General features: G+C 44.2%; 1 protein-coding gene across 3 annotated transcripts in view; it reads left to right on the top strand.

The window, feature by feature from the left end:
- Positions 1–1,599: 1,599 nt before the first annotated feature.
- The window catches only part of ECPAS (Ecm29 proteasome adaptor and scaffold), a 68,959-nt gene continuing 49,672 nt past the window's right edge, over positions 1,600–20,886 (top strand). The window contains exons 1-6 of one of the 3 annotated variants that reach the window (XM_076362766.1): positions 1,600–1,683; positions 2,087–2,131; positions 11,099–11,229; positions 16,790–16,906; positions 18,478–18,596; positions 19,891–20,043. In XM_076362766.1, coding sequence (XP_076218881.1) covers positions 1,662–1,683; positions 2,087–2,131; positions 11,099–11,229; positions 16,790–16,906; positions 18,478–18,596; positions 19,891–20,043 — 587 coding nt within the window. In that variant the 5' untranslated portion in view covers positions 1,600–1,661. Of the gene's footprint in view, positions 1,684–2,086; positions 2,132–11,098; positions 11,230–16,789; positions 16,907–18,477; positions 18,597–19,890; positions 20,044–20,886 lie in introns of those variants that run through there. The other 2 variants (XM_076362767.1, XM_076362768.1) reach the window with 2 other exon arrangements.

Genomic DNA, 20,886 nt, shown 5'->3' with positions numbered 1-20,886 from the left:
CCCCGGGGGCTCGGGCCGGCGCGGCACGGGGGGAGCGGGGTCGCGACGGGGGAGCGGGGTCGCGACAGAGGAGCGGTCGTGACAGGGCCCGGGCTTGAAATTCCAGTCTTTTTCCCTGGTTTCTTCCGACCTGTTTCCGCTTGTCTGCCCTTCCAGGGAAGAATCTTTTGAAATACTCCCCGAACTCGTACTTGATTTAAGCTCGCTCCTGTGGAGCTCGGGTTTCGCTACCTGTTTCGTCTTGGATCAGTGCGATTTGACTGGCAGCCCCCAGAACACTTCCCTGTGCGTGCATACAACACGTACTCCGCGGGGGGTACGCTGGGGAACGCTCCTCCTGCCGCTGTTGTCTGATGGATGTACAGCTACCCTTGATGATGGCGGCAAACAAAAGGCTGTTAAAATCCTTTAAAACGGACATTTGGCCTCACAGCTGCTATAGCAGGTCTGCCGCCTTAGATCTTTTTTACCCAAAGGCTTGTTTTGGACACGAGGACTACATCTCTGCTTCAGTGTTCAGGCAGGAACGTTGCCTCGGTATTGGACCTTTCCCAGGAAAATCAGATTTATGCTCGATGCTGGAAATACCCGCCACAAAAATACTCAGCTCACCAGAGAACACATGCTGTTCTTCTGCTAGAAATGAGTATGCATCTTGTACTTCTGGCCTCCTCTGCCTGTCTCCTTTTTGCGTTAATAAATGTTTATCATTTCCTTGAGAGATGGATGAGTCCCAAATCTGCTTCTTCAAAAAAATTCCACCTCCTTGCAGCTCGTTAGAGTCAAGCCTCTCAGCATCGGAGGCTGACATTCCATTCCTCAGATCCTGAGCTCAACAAATAAGGCACAAATTGTCCACGGCCAGTTTTGTCACCCCTTTTTTTTTTTTTTGAGTTGAGAAGGAAGCCCGTTCTCTGACACTGCATTGCCTGGGGCTCACTTCTGCCAGGAGGAACTGGCTCCGGAGCTCTAGGGGAGGTCACCAGCTGGCCCCATGCCACCTGCCGCCAGCTATGCTCCGGGGGTGTCTGGTTTTAGCGTCTTGCCAATATGCTTCTGGTTTACGCGTGGCACCCATGAGCTCGGGAGAAGGATGCTGTGTGGCAGTGACGCCACAGTCTTAGCAACCCCAAACCAGCATGTGAGGTGTTTTCCAATGCAGCTTTCTCCCTTTAGTTAGTGACTTTGGAACACAACAGCTCAGCAGCAGTGGTATTGAACTTTTTTTTTTTAAAAAAAAAAGATCTTCCAAAATATGCGTTCGTCACGCATGCTGACCCACGGCCACCTCAGCACAGGAGACGGAGGTGCCAGGGAAGGTGCTCGGAGGAGGCGGTGCCCAGCAGCTACGCCTGCTGCTGCCAGCACTGCCACTGAGGCCTCAGGCCGAGGTAGCCACAGCCGAGGAGGAGGCTGAGGGGGCTGAGGAGGGTGAGGAGGGCGAGAAGGGTGAGGAGGGCTGCCGAGCGGCTCGCTGCGGGCAGGGCTCGGGGTTGCGCCGGGCTGTGGGCGGGGCCGTGCCGGGCTGTGGGCGGGGCTCGCCGCCCGCGGGCTGCTGGCGGCACCGACCGCCGAGAGGGGGCGCAGCTGCGCCGCCCGCGGCTCCTCGGGCCGTTTCTCTCCCCCGCCCTGTCGAGAGCGCGGACCGCGCCGCGGCCGTCATGGAGGTCAGCGCGGACTTGGGTCAGTCTGCTGCCGTCCGCCGCCCCTCTCCTTGGGACCCTCCGGGAGCCGCGGGCGGGGGGTGGCCGGTGCAGCCTCCCGCCGCGCCCGAGCGGCGCCGGCGGGCCGGTGCGTGTGCGCGGCGGGGGCGGGCGGCGGGGACGATGGCTCAGCTCTTTCTAAATATAAAACGGCGGTGACGGGAGGGCGGGCGCCGCCGGGCCCCGCCGTCCCTCGCGGCGGTTGGCGTCGGGGAGAGCCGCAGAGAGGAGGAGGAGGAGGGGGGAGCCGGCAGCCGGCCCGGTGCCTGTGCCTGTGCCTGTGCCTGTGCTGAGTCGCCGGCGGAGGAGAGGGGCGGGAGGCGGGGAGCGGCCGGGGCCGGGCGGCTGCGGTGCGTCTCTCACCGCCTCCCCTCCCTCCGCAGCTGGCAACATGGCTGCGGCCGCCGCGGCTGCCCAGGACGAGCTCAGTAAGTGGCCGCGGCGCCGGGGGCTCCCGATCGGGCGCCGTCTCCGCGAGGGGCGGGCGGGCGGGCGCGGGGCGGCGGCAGGGCCGGGCCGGGGGCTCTTCTCGGCGGCGCCCCCGCTGCGACGGGGCCCAGCTCCCGGCCCGGCGAGGCGGTAACGGCGGCGGGGCTGGGCCCGGCCCTGAGCAGCCATGTCGGGACGGGGAAACTGAAGGTAGCCGCGGCGGCGGGGGCGGCCTCCCTCGGCGGGCAGGGAGGGCTCGCTGCGGCCTGACGGGGCCTGCGCCCTCTCCCGCCGCTCGCCGGCTGCGTGACCTTGCGGGGCCGCCCCGCCTGCTCGGTGGGGAGGAGGCGGTGGCTCCTCGCCGAGAGGGACCCCGAGGGGCGGCTGCCGGCGTGGCCTGGGGCGGCGGGGCGCAGAGCCGGCAGGCCGCCCGGTACAGGGGTAGCATCGGCAACCTGCTGCCCCTATAACCCCGCTCCCTGAAAGGGCGAGCAGGAGCTCTTGCCTGCCAGCGCTTGCTCCGCTTTGTTCAATCGCTGTCTCTTAACTACAGAACCAATGTAAAAATAACGTATGCTGAAGCATTAATGGGTTCACACAGACCTCTTACGTACCATAAGCGCAATGCCATGTCTTACGGTAGGTATGTAAGCACATCGTCAGCCTCTGCAGCTCTCAGCACATGATTAGAGCAGCCAGAATCGGAGGTGCATGCCTCTGCCGCCAAGCATGCAGGGCAGGGGAAGCCCAGCTCTGTATTCTTACCACCTCCAAATCCCTTTCTCAGTCTGGTGCAGTAAACCATCAACGTCTCTTTGCAGAAGCCTGTGAAACTTTAAAGAATGGTTTTTCTTTCCCTGCTCTTCCTGTCTTGGAATAGAACTAGTTCTTACACAACCATGAAGAGTTAATAGCAAGATAACGTATGACTCAGCCAACCAAGAGGGCCGTTGGTTGCCCTGAAATAGTACTTGGCAACCACCAGAGAGGAAGGGCAGAAGAAATAGTTCGAACATATTTGTGCTATTGGCTTTCAGTTCTAAGACATTGCTGTGTGATGTGTCACTTGGGTTTTTTTGTTGTTCTCCGTGTGCTGCTGTGTAGATAACATCCTTGTTCTGCTCTTTGTTAGATGTTACTGGAACTAGGCTGAGTGGAATAAGGCATACGATAATGGTGGGCATGTCCTTTATGTAGCCTAAGAGCCAGGATCTCATGGTAGAGTGGGAAGGATCTTTCAGTTATACCGATCCTTGAATCAGAGGACGCAAATGCCAAGCTATTTATTCTGTTGACAGCTGGGATAAATTGTAGTCATGACCGTGAAGGACCTCACTGCTGTGGTAATCCAAGAGATTCTATTGTCAGTTTTACAATGCTAACATGATTCCCCTTGGTGAAACCGGTCAGTGTGAGATCTCTTGCTTGTAACTCCTTGGCTTTTTTCTGTGTAATCTAGCCTCCCAGCCTCCAAATCTGATCCTGCAAAAATCAGTCCTCAGCCACGTGCCGGTTGCTACAACAGCCCTTTGTGTTAAGCTGCGCCGAAAGGACAAATGTCCTTAGATTGAGATTCCTGTTAATAATTCTATGATGTCATTCAGGTCATTTGACCACTGCATCCTCCAGAATTGAGGATTTTTATTGGTTTGGTTAGAAATATTTTTTTGGAGGGGGGAGGAAAGAGTGGATTTTCTTGTTTTGTTTTGTTTTTTTCCTAAGTGCCTCATCTGTCACTGAATAGAAAGTACTGTAGTCTTAAATAAAAGTTAAAGCTAATGGAAAAAGAGTAATTTCATGTAGAGAAAGAGAGGGAAACTAAACAGCTTCCATGTGGGCCTACTGTCTTTTGATACATTTAAATAGTTAGATTTCAGGATATTTGGAAAGAAATCTGTTCCTTTTTAGGATGATGAGTAGTCCCAAAATAACAAGAATAATTACTACTAGTTTTAGATTGGAAAAGCAGTTTTCCTTGCTTTATATACACATGGCTATAGGAAGCTTTGATCTATAGCTCCCGTCAAACACATAAACTCTTACTGTTTGCTTAAACTCTGTATAAGGGTACTTACCGTTTTAGAGGACAAATTGTTTGAAGGCAGCATAAGAAAGGAGGTGTGGCAGTTTAAAAATTAATGCAAAATCAGTAAATTGGCCCTGAAAGCGTAAGAGTTGAGATGCAAGAGAAAGGAAAGTTAATCTTGAGTAAGAATAGTCAGCCACTCAAATGGAGAGCCTAAGCCTGGCATATTGCAAATATTTGGATTTCAATATGTTATTCAAGCTTTTATATGAGCTTTTCTATAAAATGGAAGAACAGGATGAAAAAATATAATACATCTCCCCTCCCCCAGGCCTTCCCAGACTTTTCCAGTCGGATATTGTAAAATAACCTAGTGACTGGCCTACTTTTACAAATGCCTCCTTAAGTGATTTGGCTGTAGGCACACAGTGGGTTACTGGTAGAGCCAGGAATAGCACCAGCAAATCCTGACTCACTGTTTGCTACTGTAATCATACTCGATATATTTTTTCCCAGAGTCTAATACCATTTGAACAAGAATTTGACTCCTGTTTTAGTAGTGACACAGTAGACGAGAACTTTATTCTTTCTTCTGCATGCGGAATAGTGCAGAAACAATTGCTTAGCTCTGGAGGGACTGAAGGGTGTGTTTGAGCTTTTGCTTTAGTGGGGACCTGCCCCTAAAACTACCCCTGCCGTCCAGGCAGTGAAGTTGAAACGCTCCTGTGTCCAGTACTCTTTATTCGGTATAGGGCCTTTTGGAGAAAATGTGGGGGATGCTAGTGCAATGTAATGGTTCTACAGAGTTCAGGTAATGGAGAAGGGGTCTTTTTGTTTGTTTGATTACTGAAACAGTTCTAGAAATGCTTTAGTGTAGTAGTCACGCTAATCTGTCAAACAGACACTTTTCCGGAAAGTGAAGATAAATTCTGGCTTTATGCACAGAATTTTGCTGTCCCACTCTCTGCTCTGTTTTGCAGAGGACTCGGACTCCCCTTTCGGTTTCTGGGATGCTTTTGTGGTGATCAGTTAAAATATGAAGTACAGTTAGCTTGACATGTCCTAGCCCCGGTGGTTTCCTGAGTCAGTTTTCATTGAAAGAAGGGTGTGTGTTTTACTTGATACTCAACTACACAAATATATATTGCTGAGGGGTCTGTGCAGAATAGCTGACGTGCTGTGCATAATGTGTGTGAATGCCAGAGGGAGCTAATTCTTTATCTTGCGTAAGGACAAGGAGGAGAACTTGGGCACATGAAATGGAACTGCACTTAGCTGACCTGAGAGGAGATTTCTTTGATAAAAAGATGGATAAACAGTGAACTAGCTACCTCAGTAAGGCCAAACATTCAAAGAGCTCACTTCCGTGATTTTAATTTAAAAAAAAAAAAAAAAAGAAAAAAAAAAAAAGGAAAGGAAACTCCCTTAAGGGAAGGAAAACATTAAGCTGTTTGTTTATTTACTGTATCCTTCCTGTGTCTTTCTCTCAGTTGTTCCCTTTGGCTAGCTACGGTATAGCAGAATGGGAAGAAGGGGCGTGTTGTTTCAGTGAGCAAGCTGGGGTTTTGCTGTTGGCTTGGGAGACTGCAAGATCAGTTCTGAAGTAACAAGACTTAGAAATAACTCTGACCCTTTTATGGCCAGTGTTGCAGGATTTGGAAGTTTATAAAGCACAAGTTAGAGCCTTGTTGTTAATGTGACTTTCTTGTAAAATTTGCATACGTTATCTGTGTTTTGAAATCTATTCCTTTCCTTTTTGCATGAGGTGTGGTCCTAAGTGCTGAAACCTATATTCCTCCTTGTAGTCTTAAATGGAGACTGGAAAGAACCAGAAGTGAAACATGCATTTTCTTACAGATAGGTAACTGCATTGCCATGGTAACTTGGGGATTTCAAATTCCAAATACACCATGTCTGTTGACACAAATTGGACATTGCTGCTGGAAACAGAGATACAAAGATATATCTTGTTTTCCTGTCACTTTGGTCCTTTTACATACAGTGAAAGGGAATGTCTCTTCATATGCAATGCCCATTGTTAAATTCTCCATATTTATGTTTATCCTCTTGTAAACACTTCTTTTTTTCCCCAGGAAAACGCCACAAAAAATGAACTGTTATGTGAAAATACTACACAGCAGCACAGAAAGAAGTTGTGATTGTGCCAAAATACATGAATATCTGTTACAAATTTTTCATGGACTTAATTGTATGAATTTTAAAAATAAAAGTACCTGGTATTAATTTTTTCTACTCATGCAATTCATTCTTGGTTGTGGTGGTTTGTTTTTTTTAACCCGTAGTGAAATGTTGACTGTCATAGCTGTGGCGCACACATGATGTTTCTAAGACTACTTACTAAACCAGACATGATTTCTCAGGTGTTTTCTAATGTAGTGGGCAAGTCTGACCGGAACTATGGTTGGTACATAGCTCATAAGCAGATTCTGGGTGCTGTAGCAATCATCTTTCTTTCAAGAAATTGCTTCCAACTTTCATGTTTGTAAAGGGAAACTTGCAAGAGTATCCCAAAAATAATGAATTCAGTGATGCGCTGAGGGGTAGTAGTGATTTAATCTTATTTGGATTATTCCTTCCAACAGTCCCTGGCAGAGCAAGGGGCTCTCCACAGTGGAGTAAATCTAGAAGGCGCACAGTGATCTCGGTGTGCCCTGCGCTTTTCCATTGCTTCTGACGTGAAAGTCTGATCTTGGAGCGGTTTTTGTAGAGCCCTGCAGGATTGTGCACAGGGTTCTCCAGTTGTGTTTCCAGTGAAGTCTCCTTCCTTTCCTCCTTTCTCCCTTTCACTTTGACTTTCTCACCAGTGTAAATAAAATAATGGCAATCTTTTGGGTTTGGGGTTTTTTTTGTAAATTCTCTGAACTGCATTAAAAATTGGTCCTTTGCCTCTGACGGCATGTTCTTTCCCCAGCCCCATGTTCGCCAGAGTTGAACTGCAGTAGATTGACTATGGAAGTAATTTTATAAACATATATGATTCGTTAATACAGGGGGTGCTATAGGTGAGAACCAATACCAAGGAAATATTATAGTCCTAAATTTGGGATGAGGGTTTAGTGTGAGACTGAGGAAGGAGAAGCCTTTGTAAAATCTCAGATCTTTTAAGTATTGGCTTTATAGATAGGGATAAAGCTATACTTTACTAAATGTCATCCCTCTATTACTTCTTTCTTCCAGTGCTTCCAGAAAACTTTAAAAATTATCTTTAACTGTATTAGTCAGCTTTCAAAAGGAAACATAGGAAGTGTGTCATTGCATGGACTGCATTTTAAGTTCAGTGTTGGCTAGCAAAGGTGAAGACTGAGATGCGTAAAACTTTCTAATTAAAATTCAGTGCTGTTACTGTCAAGTTGTGGTAAGATTGCTGCCGTAGTTAATTTCAGTTGCTAAGGCTTATTCAGAATGGTTTGTGTAATTTTTTTTTTTTTTTCCTATGGTACATAGCAAAGCAAGTTAGACCTCTTGCTTTACTTATTTTTATTATCATATAACCTAGTGCCTCCCCCCCCCCCCCCCTAAATTACAACTGTGCAGCATTACAGTCAGCAGTAGGGGCTGTAAAACTAGATGGAGAAGGTTTTGGCTTCATTCTTAAAAACTTGTGAAGTGCACGATGTGGGAATGTGATATGGGTTGGGAGCAAACCCTTTGTCTTGTTTGATGTCTGCTGCATAATGGTCTGCTCGCTGGTGCAGCCTGGACAGGAGGGCTAGGTGAATGCTGTGAGAAGACACAAGGCAGAGAAAGGAGCTTGCCCCATGCCAGCCAGCGGGTCTGCAACACACATGGAGGTAGGACACAGTGTCTGAGTCCCAGATATTGTGTCCCTGGCTCCTCTCCTGGACCATTGTGTGTGGTGCTTTAAATCCTCAGGGTTTATGCTTTCCCATGATGAATCTCTCCCAGCTTGAGAGATGGTCTTTAATTGTTAGCAGAATTAAAACTGGGGAGACAATGGTTGATGTGCAATACTTGGGAGGGCTTATAGCTCTTTGTTCTCCTGTCCCACTGCTATAGATACAGCCTGCATCGGCAGCACAGGAGAGTGCTCTGACAAACTCCTGCCTGGTTTCTTAACTGCAGCCTGGTGACTAGTCTTCTTGAATTTGCTGAAGAGTCCTGTTATGGTTAAGGGAGAGATACTTGATGGCAGTATCAAGGCGTAACTGACTAGGCAGCAGAGATATGGGAAAAGTAATAAACATATCTCACAGCCAGCGTAAACAAGGGGATAGCTTTTTTTTTTTCTCCTGATCTCTATTACTGTTACAATTCTAGTTGCTGCTTGTAACAACAGAATAATGGAGGAATCTGGAAATGGGGTAGATGCTTGCAATTCAGTGCATTGCTGCACTTCGTGTGGGCATGTGCAGGGTGGTTTCTGTGCCTTTTGGAAGGTGTGTGTAGTCCAGTGGCTACAACAAATGGCTTTAGACATAACCTCACTTGTGTTTCCTTACACTTGAGTCTGATCTGTTGCCATGTGAAGGAACATGTTGTTGGGGAGGTTCCTCAGTTGGCTTGCTTCAGGATGGTGGGTCTGCAGTGATCTGGAGCTCCAGGTCCAAAGGGAAAGATTTGATGATTTCATTCATTGTTTTAGTTATTTCAGCTGCTTGGCATGGCCTAAGCAGTCTCCTAGTGCTGGCAGGGTCATGAGACACTGTGGAGGTCCTGGAGGGAGAGATCGTTCGGGGGGAGGGGGGAGTATGACATGAAAAGGAAGGTGAAGAGAGAAGAAATTGTTAGTATTTAAAAAAAAAAAAAACCTGAAATCTGAGATAAATATCATGAAGTCGTTGACTAGCTGGCAGTCTGATTGTTCCATGAAATCTGTCTGAAACGAGATTGACTCGCAAGTCAGTTTGCATTGTAGGTGCTGCAGAGTTTCGGCTTGTAATTTCCCTGACAGTAAAATTTCATAGTCCTCTGTCTTTTCAGCTGCCTGTCATATTTGCTCAGCAGAAAATAAAATGTTGAAAGTGATATGTTTATGTTTAATCTGCAGCTAGCAGAGGAGGGATGATGCTGTGAGGACTCAGTGCAGGGATAGCACAGATTTAAAAAATAGGACAGTAAAGGCTTCTGCAGCTACATCATGGTACGTTTCCTGGCTAGAGCTGTATTTGCATTTGAACATCCTTTTTGTTCACTTAAGTTCCAACCATATCCGTTCACCTCAGTCTTTATGTCTGCCCTGTACCAGTGCTTTTTTGTTTTTTGCCTCTGTAATCCTTTACAGCCAGCTCAGTGATCCTCCTCCACTGAAGGAGGGTTCTCCCTGGTCTCCCTCTAATTTCAGTTTCCAACAGGTCACCTTAGATTAGTCTTCGGGGGAATGGTTTCCTCCTTGTAGGATGTCTTAAGACCTGTAAGTTCCTTCAAAAGCTCTGAGTCTCCTTGCTGCCCGTGGATCTGGCCTGCAGTGCTGCAGTATGGCCAAGAGTTGCTCCTGATCCCGTGCACAAGGACTCTTCTCGATCTGGTCGTCGGGAATGCTGCTGTGCTGGGGAGGCTTTGCTTTGCTTCTGGATTAGCTGTTGGGGCAGCTGCATGCTGGTGCTTAAAATAGGGACTCTTCCATTCTTTGTATCAAGACAGATGGTCCTCAGCCCTTGTGCTTGAGCTGCTGACAGAAGATTTTGGTCTCATGTGTTTCCTTGAAATGATTTTCTGCTAGCTCACTGAGAAAACAGATGTTTATTGCCCCCTCTTCTCTTGATCTTGTAGGAGTTGCAACTTCTGCCTCTTTGCAGATGTTAAAAAAATTTTTCTTTGTGTTCCTTCCTGGGTTTGGGGAGGAGACCTGCTGGGTAGAGGAAGGTGAATTTCTTACAACACTCCAGCAGCTTCATAGAGTGATAATAGGAGCTTTGTGTTTTAAGTTGCAGCAATATGTCCTGCATTTCACGCTTGCGATCTTATTCCTATTGATGATAATGCTGTCATTTGGAAAAAAAGTCAACAAATTGTAACAAACCAGTAACTGGTTCAGACAACATTTATACAGCTTTGTAAAGATTTCCTGGAAAACCTAAGTGGCTTACAGAAAGTCGCGGGCAGAACAGGTTAGCCTGTGGCAAGAGGTCCTATGAATAGTGCCATGAGTATCAAATTTACCCTGGAACAGCAGTCTCAAGCTTTCAAAGGACTTGTTTTTCACTTTGTAGCTTGTTTCTTGTGCTTTCAGGTGTGTAGCCTGTTTATTTGTATGCAAGCCATGGTGTGGCTTGCCCCAAGCTTATAACTTGTGCTTTGCCTAGACTCTTTCCTTTCTGCGATACTAACTGTAATTGCTCTTGGGTTCTGTTGTACCTGCATGGTGGTTTTGTTCTGTTGACACAAGGTCTACAACAATGGGGTCCCTGTGCGTGACCGGAACCCTAGGTTTAACAAGAACAATAACAAGAACTGGCCAGATCTTTTTGTCCTCTAATTAACTAGTGGAGATACGGAACATCACGGTCTGAATGCAGATCACAGCAAGCATATTTTCAGAAGTTAGCAGCCCCACAGCTGCACACCTTTGCTGTCAAAGCAGAAAGGGCAGGAAATTACTTGGAGATCCTAACCTTCTGTTTCACCTTTGGGGACGTTCTAGCCTCTATTTGAAACACAGCGTGAAGCAAAGGAAATCTTAATTGCTTCTGTCTTTGATAGGAGTGGTCTCTATGTAATTGTGGAGGCTAGTTCTGGAATCTATGAGGCTGGTTTCTGCCATCAACAGTTTGCTCAGTTAGTGTTAGAAATAGAAGATAGATCTGTGCTGAGTGCTGTTGAGATGGAAGTGCTTCAAGAATTGTGTGCAGCATTTCTTACAAGCCCATTATGGGATGTTCAGAAAAAGTTGTTTTCTTGCTACAGCAATTTTGAGTTTCAACCAGTTTCTCTTTTCCTTTTTTTTAAATTTGAACTGCAGATCAACTTGAACGTGTGTTCTTGCGTCTTGGCCATGCAGAAACAGACGAGCAGTTACAGAACATTATTTCGAAATTCCTACCCCCTGTTCTCCTCAAGCTGTCCAGCACACAGGAGGGAGTTCGTAAAAAGGTAAGGGTGCAATTTACCATAATGGTATGTTTTCCTGATCAGGGAGAATGAAATGCCCCTGACATATCATGATTTACGACACTTGGATGTTCTCTGTGGAGAAATTTACTCTTTGAGGAAAAGTTGTCGTTAGCCTGATAGAGAATGGGTTTATTACAACTGTTAGGGCTTAAAGAGATCAGTCATTGCTTGTATCAGCAGGGTCTTTTGCAGATGCATGGCTTTTGCAGGCGTGTGGAGGCTGCATTTGTTTCCACTTGAGGCCAGCTAGCTATGAGTTAGCCTGAGACCAAGACTTACTGCCATAGAGGCAGTTGCCGTCGCTTCCAGGTTAGGGCTGTTGTCCATCCACCTGACTTACGGCACATGTGGAGGGAGCTTGTTTCTATTTGTGAAAGACCATGAAGACATATTCATTGATGTCATTCACTTGTCTGATAACAGGAATAGGAGCAAGGACCAAACAATTTTGAAGATGGAATTTGATACCTACCTGAAGGAATTCAGTTCCCTGGTACAGAAGGGAGCTTTATCACAGAATTCATTCAGGTAGATACTGAATTCCATCTCCAAAACTGTTTGGTCCTTGCCTGGTTACAGGCATAGGAGCAAGCACCAAACAGTTTTGGAGATGGAATTTAATATATACCTGGGGAATTCAGTTCCCTGTATCAGGTTATAAAGCTTATCTGCTCACCCGCAAGGAGCACAGAGACACAACAGCAAGTGCAGAAACCTGTGTAATGCCCTGCCCCGGCTACTCCCAGGCCCATCGTAGGAGCCATCAGCCCATCAAAGGCCCATCTCCACAAGCCCAGGGGAACACAGAGGCACCATGGCAGGCAGGCATTTAAGGACTCAGGGGGACGGACACCCTGTCCAGGTCCCTCCCAGGCCTGTCTGAGGAGAGCCTTAGCCCCACTGCCCGGACATGAAACCCATCAAGGTGAGTCAATGCCAGAACAGCTTTGGGACTGAGAGGGTGCCACCTAGGGGTAGTGGACACAGTGAGATGCAGGGGAAGAGCATTTTGGGATTGCACAAACCTTCTAATGGCATGTTTAGTGGAGGAACCAAAGGCAGGGAAAGGGATGGACCTAGGTGATTTGGGGAGGAGCAAGTGTGGGTCTTTAGTGGTGAAGCCCAGTGGTGAATTTGTGCCTCTCCTGGTTGGACCTCAGGGTGTGGAGCTGCAGCAGCCTCCCCTCTGCTGGGCTACTGGGCCTGGCCCTAGTTCCCTGACACCATGTACTGGTCGTTCCCCCTATCCCTGTGGCCAGGCAAGGACCCCAAACAGTGTTGAAGATGGAGTTTAATATGAACATGAAGGAATTCAGTGGTGTAGCTGCCTTCTGTAGCAGGGAACTGAACCCTGTTTACTAGCAGGTTTTTTGTCCCCAGGCCTGTGTTCTTGCACAAGTCTTGTGCAACAGCAGTTGTAGGATTGTGTGAGGGCATCGCTAAACCTAGTGTTAACGGCAGAAGAGGCCTGACCTGGTCTGGATTCAGGCAGAGGAACACCTGCTTGTGTTTCCTGTTCTGCCAGGAGGATGTGACCAAGAAGAGGCAAATGGGGCAGCAGCAGCTGAATATGAGAGATTTGAGCAGCTGGATCAGAAAGCAAAGGATGAATTCTTGTCCCTGCAGCAGTTCATCAGAAAGAACTGTCTGGTGATAGAGGTGGACCAGAACCTTTCTGAGCAGAGTGCAGACGGACTGTTGGAGAGTGGTGGTGGAAAAGAAGCTTTTTATAATCCCCTCTTTGTCTTGTAGAAGTAGGGAAATGATCGTACCTTCACCTGGTTTATGAGTAGATTTCAGAACTTGCAAGTAACCAGAACACAGATTTTTCTAAAAGTTCTGCACAAAACATGGTCCTGGAAGTGATCACATGGAAGTGGATCCATAGATGTGAAGCCACTCCACTGTGCTGAAGGACAGATACTCCAACTCACATGGAGGGTTCTTCTGAATCCCTGCTTATCATGTGCACTTGAAGCTGTGAAGAAAAGCATCCAACTAGTCAGTGAAATTTCTTAGGGTATTTTTATATGATATTTTTTCCATAAACTGGAATTGTTATCTGTTTTCTTGGAGTGTTGTGAGATTCAGGAAAGGGGGAGGACTACTCCTTTGAAAACTAAATTTTAAAAGACCCCTCAAAGTTGCACAGCATTCTTACGGTATATTGTAGCTTTTGTGTTAGAATGAATAATGAAATAAAACTCATTTCTTCTTCTTCCTTCTATGTGTTTAAACTATAGATTTTTATCTAGACAAGATGATGGCAATATAAGCAATTACAGCAATTCCCTGTACTTCTTGGTATTTGTCAAATTCATTGCAATCAAGGAAATTACCCTGAATTCTGCTCTTGCCATATCAGTGAAGGGAAGTTGACTCTCTCAGTATTCTGTTTTCATAATAAATTCAAAACGTAACAAGAAGGCTCTGTATGTGTTGGTTGATTTGTTTGTTTGTTTGGTATTTTTTACATAGCAAAATAATTTATCAGTGAGACAGAGGGGAGGGGAAGACTGTCAGTTTTTTATTCTAATGAACATCAATGAAGATTTACTGTGGGGTGTATAACCTGCAAGTAAATCTGTTCAACGTGCACACTGCCTTTTTCTGTTACGTACATCAGAACTCAGCTTTTCAATCTTCTGCTTGCTGTCACTTTGCCGTTAATGTGGTGGGAAAATGTCGTAAGAAGTCTGATGCATTTTCAAATGCTAATGACTTTTAAACACAAATACCTAGCTTCCCAGTGTTAATTTTGGCTGGTGGACAGCAAAGAATGCACCTATTGTTCAACTCCAGCCTCAAAATCATGTTAAGGCAATGTAAGTAAAACAAAAGCATATGAACACAGGCGACTGGAAAACTAATCTAATAAAGGCTAATAAAGGAGGTGAAATAGAATGGAAAGAGAAGGACAAACTCTTTATTCACCCGGTGACTGACTGTAGGCAGTGACAGAACTCTGCCATCCCGTGTCATGTCTCTCTCCTGCAATTATTGTAGTGGTTAAAAAAAAACCCAAAACAACAACAGCAAAAAACAGTGTGCCCACATAGTTAATTGTGGTTTGAAAACTTACACCATTTTAATTGAATTGACAGTGTAGCTTTTGATAGTATAGGTATAAGAGTAAAAAAGAACATCTGGGTGTGGCCAGTATGCTGCCAAAGCGTAGATCAATACAGTTGTCCAAGGACTTCCTTTCACCCAACTTCAGAAGCACAGTGTAGTTCGTTCAGTACACCAGATGGATTGACTACACTCTAATTTTACTCTGACTCCCCAGACGTAACTTTCTTCTCAAGCTTGTACTCCTAGAATGGAAAGGGGAAATTAAAATTCCATTTTTCTTCCTGCTGCCTTAACATACTGCTTTGTTGGTCTTATCCCTGCCTGTAATTTTATGACTGTTAGGTCGATATTACTGCCTCATTCAGTAATTTGAACTGATTGTCCTCATGCATTTTCAGATCTAGGATGTAGTCTAGATATGCGGATAAGCTTGCAATGCCTATACCTTCTTAATCCATTTACTCTGAAAAGGCCTCTTCAGGCCACAGTTTGACAGATGAGTTAAATTCAACTCTAGGATGTCTTCTACCAAATCAGTTACCCTAGCAGTGTCACACAAAGAACTAATCCAGGGTAAATTCACTCTGCTGCTTCAGATGTGCTCCAAGAAGTATTGATGCACTGGGCAGCATTTGTGCCAGACTGGATACTGTGTCACTTTATGTAGCCCATGTGAAGCCAGCAAAAATACAAGAGGCAGTCGTACTCGGAAGCGCAGACATTTGCCTGATTCAGGTCAGATGAGTACTGCTGGATGAGATCCTTAGTGCACTGATTTGATATTAATGATTAGAGAAGCAGGACGTTAGCTAAACCCTCACACATACCCAAATCCAGTCATGTCTTTTTACACCAGGCACTATGGCTAATTTGAACAGGTTCCTCAAAGTCTGTTGTTGTCATACGTGTATGCTTTTCTTCCCTCACAAAAAAGTGTGTGCAGATATTTTCCTCTCTAAAATAATAGGAATTTGTGACTGCTGTTACAATAATTTTGCAACAGCAAAATTTGATAGTTGCCAGCATTACTTAGTTTGTCAGCTTATCTCTGGCCTCAATCACATGCTTGTGGTCAGCTATGCAGTTTCTCTGGATTATATCTGTACATTATTTTGTTTGATACCTAGTCATGAAATGGATGCAAGGATGATGTCTTAGCTCATATGCAGCTCAGCAAGCATATGGTTCTGCAGTTCCCATGACCAACTTCAGTGACAGCAATTTAGTTGCTTTGTCACCGTACTATGACCAAGGTAATGAGCCATCAAAAGCACAGGACAGTGTGCCCACCCTGGCTTTTTGACTTGAATTGCTTGAAGTCAACATGCATCTAGGACTAGCTCTGTCTGGTTTTATTGGAGCTGAGCTGACTCCATTTAATGTCACATTTTTGCACCACCTTGCCTGAGAATGTGATAGCGTTTGTGAGCTAGATGCAGATGTTCGGTTTGATTTCTCAGAAACCATTGTTCCGGAGTGGAGATTCTCTCTAGTTTTTCAAGTTCGTCCATTCAGTTATGGTATCTTATTTAGCGGATTTACAAATCACACTTTGCTGATGCTATGCTAAGAAACTACTTCATGGGATTGCAGAGTCATGGGATGATTCAGCTTGGAGGGGACCTCAGAAGGTCTCCAGACCAACCTCCTGCTTAAAACAGCGTCCATTACAACCAGGATGCTGAAGGTTTTATCAAGATAGGTCTTGAAAAACCTCCGAGGATAGAGACTGCACAAACTCTCTGGGCCCCTGTTCCACTACTTGAGAGTCCTCATCATGAGAAAGTACCACTCTGCACCTCTCTTGTTTCAACGCACTCTGGCCTATGCTCAGCTCGCTGTCCACCAAAGCCCAGGGCGATCCCCCCAGAGCTGCTGCCTGGCTCTATTGGCATCGCTGCCGGGGCTCTGCCTGCCCAGGGCAGGGCTGCACATTGCTCCTGCCTGACATTCACAGGGCTCCTGTTGGCTTCTCCTCTAGCCTGAAAGATTTCAGTCCTGTCTTGCTCCACTCCAAACATAGTTTTCGTATGCTTATTTGATAACTTTATTATGGGTGGGGGTTTTTTCTTTCTTTTTTTGTTCTGTGTCGTGAATTGGAGTTACTCTACAGCCACAAGATAGAGCAGCATAGCAGATTTCCAAGCCAGGCTCAGTTTTGAGGGATAGTAACCAACTGTGTAGAAAGAACTGGTCATCCTCAATAATAATTTCTTCCTGACATTTCTGTTGATGGAGGTTATTGGTTGTGGCATGGTTTGGGACTTTTTATGTGTTTGTCTTAACAGTGACTTGAGACATGTCAGAGTGGTTTCAAGATAATACAATAAATTATTAAATAATCAGGAAGCTCAGGCCTGATCTGTTTATAATAGGCCTGCTTAGTGGACTGAGAGTGATGTGTGGAGTTCGAAGTAGTAAAATTAATGGTGGTTCTTTCAAGTTTTTGTTTTCTTCCTGTCAGGTCATGGAGCTGCTGGTTCATCTGAATAAGCGCATCAAAAGTCGTCCAAAAATTCAGCTTCCAGTTGAGACATTGCTAGTTCAGTATCAAGATCCTTCTGCAGTGTCGTTTGTCACTGTAAGTGTCTGTTCTTCCAAGAATAGTTGCTGATTTACTTCTAACAAGCAGAATATTCTTTAAAGCTCCTGTATTTAGCTCTGTCAGTTTTCCTAGCAAGTAGGTTATTGTCATGAGGTTGATGTTTTAAAAGATTTTTTTAAACTAATAGTCTGATGTGGGTGAAACTTAGTTTCATAAAGCAGCTACACTAAGATAATTACTCTTGATATTTCATGAATGCATGAATTGTCATTGTTTGTATTGTAGAGGGTCTGTTCATTGTTAGAAGCTCCATTTTGCAAGCAGCTACTAATCCTTAACCCGATACATGCAGGATCAGAGTCTTGCTTAAAAAATGTATATTTCTGTGAACACATGAGAACCTGTATTTTTTTGTGGCTTTAGGGTCACAAAAGGTTTAGGTTTCTTAGCTGAAGAAGAAAAGATGAAAAAAAACTTATTTTGTAGATGGGGAAACTTTACTAGATGGTTTCATTCAATGTAGTTTAAAAGGGAAAAATAGTTTAAAAATGTTTTTGTGAAACTATGGGACGGTTTTCATTTCAACTGTGGTAGATCTATTGCAAGTCACCATCATGAAAAAAAGTGGTGAAATCAGAGTGAAACTTTCTGTCCTTCTCATTTGACTATTCAGTCATATGTAGCATAAATGGAAAACAAAGCATCTTAGAAGCTGATGGAGAAATATTTAGACTTTAAACAGCAGTAACATAGAAGTAATCTCAGATTGTTTTTAAGTAAGTGGGATTATCCGGAGTTCACCTTTTCGAAATGGCCAAGGGCTTCTGGAGTGCATGTGTTCCATAGAGCAGTAAAAGAACCATCTTGTATGAAGACAAACTTGACATAAATTGTGCTTCTGGCTGGCCATGTCAAAAATCTGTTTTCATTCATATAGCTGAGTGATGCATGTTGTTTTGTGCCATGAGGCTTCATAAAATTTTAACAAGTGCTATTGACAAAGAAGTGAAATGCTTCCCACTTCAACACTTCTTTCAACCAGGTCATTGAACACATAACTCTTATCTCTACAGTTCTTGGCTGGATTTGGATCAACATGATAGCGGTTAGATAGTCCAGTATTCAGTGGACTCTGGATTGCATTTGCAGCTTTTAATTATGATGATTTAGAAACACATTTTAAAGAGAAACCTTGCCTACGCTGCTGATTTTGTATTTATTCAATATTGCTTTCTATTTTATTTCAGAAATAGGTAAGTGAGAACATTACACTTGCTTTCCTTGAAGCTGTTGCTCAGGTAAAGCTGCTTTTGGTGAAACTGGCAGCGAATAAGAGAAGCTAGAGAGGGTTTTTTGCATTGTTGTCTTCCTCCTTTTAAAGTGGAGGCTCAGCAAGACCTACTCAGAAAACCCTTTCTGAGTACGTCTGGCTGAGCCTGCCCTTTAATAGCTGTCAGTCCGATGAGCCTTAGAATTAAGAAATTGGTCTTCCAAAATATATGTTGTTTCCAACACTCAATTACATAACGCAACATACAAGAAGAGTTTAAATAACAGATACTTCTTTTGCACTGTTGCAACACTGTGTGCTTTTTCTACTCCTTTAGAATTTTACCATAATTTATGTTAAGATGGGATACCCCCGTCTGCCTGTGGAAAAACAATGTGAATTGGCTCCAACGCTTCTCACTGCAATGGAAGGGAAACCTCAACCACAGCAAGACAGGTATAACTGCTTATTCTTGGAGTGAATTCTGTTGGTATCGTTTTAGTAAAATAATTTGCATCTGTTGTTAAAAGATTTTTTTTCCTTGGTGATATCTTCATTGCTTAGTATGTTCTTGGCTTGTACAATTTGGGTCAGCAATTCAGTAGATTGGGTGATACAAAGAATGCATATAGTCTAATGTTGTAATAATATATAGGGTCTGCAGCAGCAGACTCCCTGTATGATAAGAGGCCTGTGTTACGGTGGATATGCCTGTCCATATTCTCCATCCATCTTTTTCAGATTCTGGTTTCCAGCTTAAGGCCAGACCTTCAGTAAATATCCTCTGTCCAGCAACAGGAACAGCAGTAAATGTCTCAGATTGGCCACTCTAAATTGTGAGAGAACCAAAACTCCTACTCACTTGAAACACTAAGTTGTAATAAATAAAAAAAGATGGAAGTTGGAAACTGCTGTGTGCTAAGAACTTGTAGAAAACTGTTAATTATGGACCTGCTTCTTATTTACGTTGAGATGGGTTTCCACCATGCTGGCACTGGAAAATGGCATTAAAACCATATCTTCATTCACTCTACATCACTGTGACAGTGTAAAGGTATTTTTAAAATGACCTTACTGAAAGGTCTTGCAGTAAAATCTTGCTTCTGTTCATGAGATCAGTGTGAAAATACTTGATTGTTTTCTCTGGGGCCATGGTTTTGCCCTGTCCGAAAAGCAAGTACATGAGTGATGAGAGCTTTGGGAAATCTGGCTATGCTGGTATATAATCAATGTATTTGTCTGTGTGCACTCTTTGGTGAAGCTGAACAGTGTTGATCAACTTCTGCTCTAGGCAGACTCAGATGGATGAGACAGTCCTAGACAGTATTTTGTGGCACAATTACAAAACATTAAAAGTCTGGACAAAGGCAGTGACTTTATCTCTCCAGATGTGTGTGTGTGCATGAACGCAGACATATATGTTCTATTTTAGGTGCAAATCCTAATTTATCTTTGTGCCATGAGGCTTCATAAAATTTTAACAAGTGCTATTGACAAAGAAGTGAAATGCTTCCCACTTCAACACTTCTTTCAACCAGGTCATTGAACACATAACTCTTATCTGCCTTCCATTTTTAAGTACATCAGGTGGCAAATAGAGGCCCCTGGATTGTGAATCAGTTTAACTTCTGTTAAAATTTTTTTTGCTGTTAAGGACCAGGTTTGTTGTTAAAGGTTTCTCTCTTGAATGTTAAGAATAAACAGGTGTGGTTTTCTTAAAATGGTTGCAGTAAATATAATTGTTTTTCAGCCTAATGCATCTTCTAATACCAACCCTTTTTCACATGAAATACCCTGCTGAACCACTGAAAGCAGCAGCTTCTCCATTTAATCTTGCTGAAAAACCAAAGACTGTACAGCTGCTTTTGGACTTTATGTTGGATGTTCTTCTTATGCCTTATGGGTAAGTAAGAGTTAATACCAGTCTTCTCTAGTACTGATGTGTTCTTTATGTGTGGAACATTACAAACTGCACCCTTGGAAACTCATTTAAAATATGCTGTTATTTCCTAGCTCGAATGAAACCAGTTACATGTTTCAGTAAGATACAAAGCAGGGTCCTAATTTTAAGAATGGGATCACCATCTTCCTTATTTAACAAAAGGTCTTTTGTCTACTTAATTAGGTGTTATGCTGTTCTGTCCTTGACCTCTTTTGGGATCAAAGTGAAGCTATGAGACGTGAGCTATATGTTAAATAACAAAACCTTTAAAATAGAAGCCAGATCAAAATGGGTGCTCATCTTCCTGCAGTTGAGTTTCAAGGCTTATTCCTCCAAGGTCATAAGCAAGCATAATCTCTGAAAACTCACGCTTTCCAGAACTGAACCTTTAATAACAAGATTTGTCTTTCATCTGTCTTCTGATGAAAAATGTTTTAACTGTAATGGCATGTCTTGGTGTGAGCACTGTTTCTGAGAGCAAGAATGATTTACAGAGCAACTTGAATTTACTGATCACTGCTTGTTAGAAATCTTCTAGTGTTTAAAATCAATACTTTCTCAAAATCTATTTTCCACTAACTTTTTTAGTGTCTTTGTATTGCTAGGGGAGCTTTTTCTTTGAAAAAAAATAGAAATAATTTTAACAGTAGAAAACATTTCTGTTTTCTGATGGTTCATTGATTCCCGTAAGATTATTCTGAGCACCTAACTCTTGCTCACCCAAGTGGATTAACCTGAAGGAATGACTTTTAAAATAGTGAGCATGTGATGTTTCTCCATGTAGCTTTGCTGGAGGCCATGCTC

The sequence above is a fragment of the Aptenodytes patagonicus genome, chromosome Z (genome assembly GCF_965638725.1).
Source record: "Aptenodytes patagonicus chromosome Z, bAptPat1.pri.cur, whole genome shotgun sequence".
Classification (NCBI taxonomy): Eukaryota; Metazoa; Chordata; class Aves; order Sphenisciformes; family Spheniscidae; genus Aptenodytes; species Aptenodytes patagonicus.
This window is presented reverse-complemented; position numbering and strand designations above follow the sequence as displayed.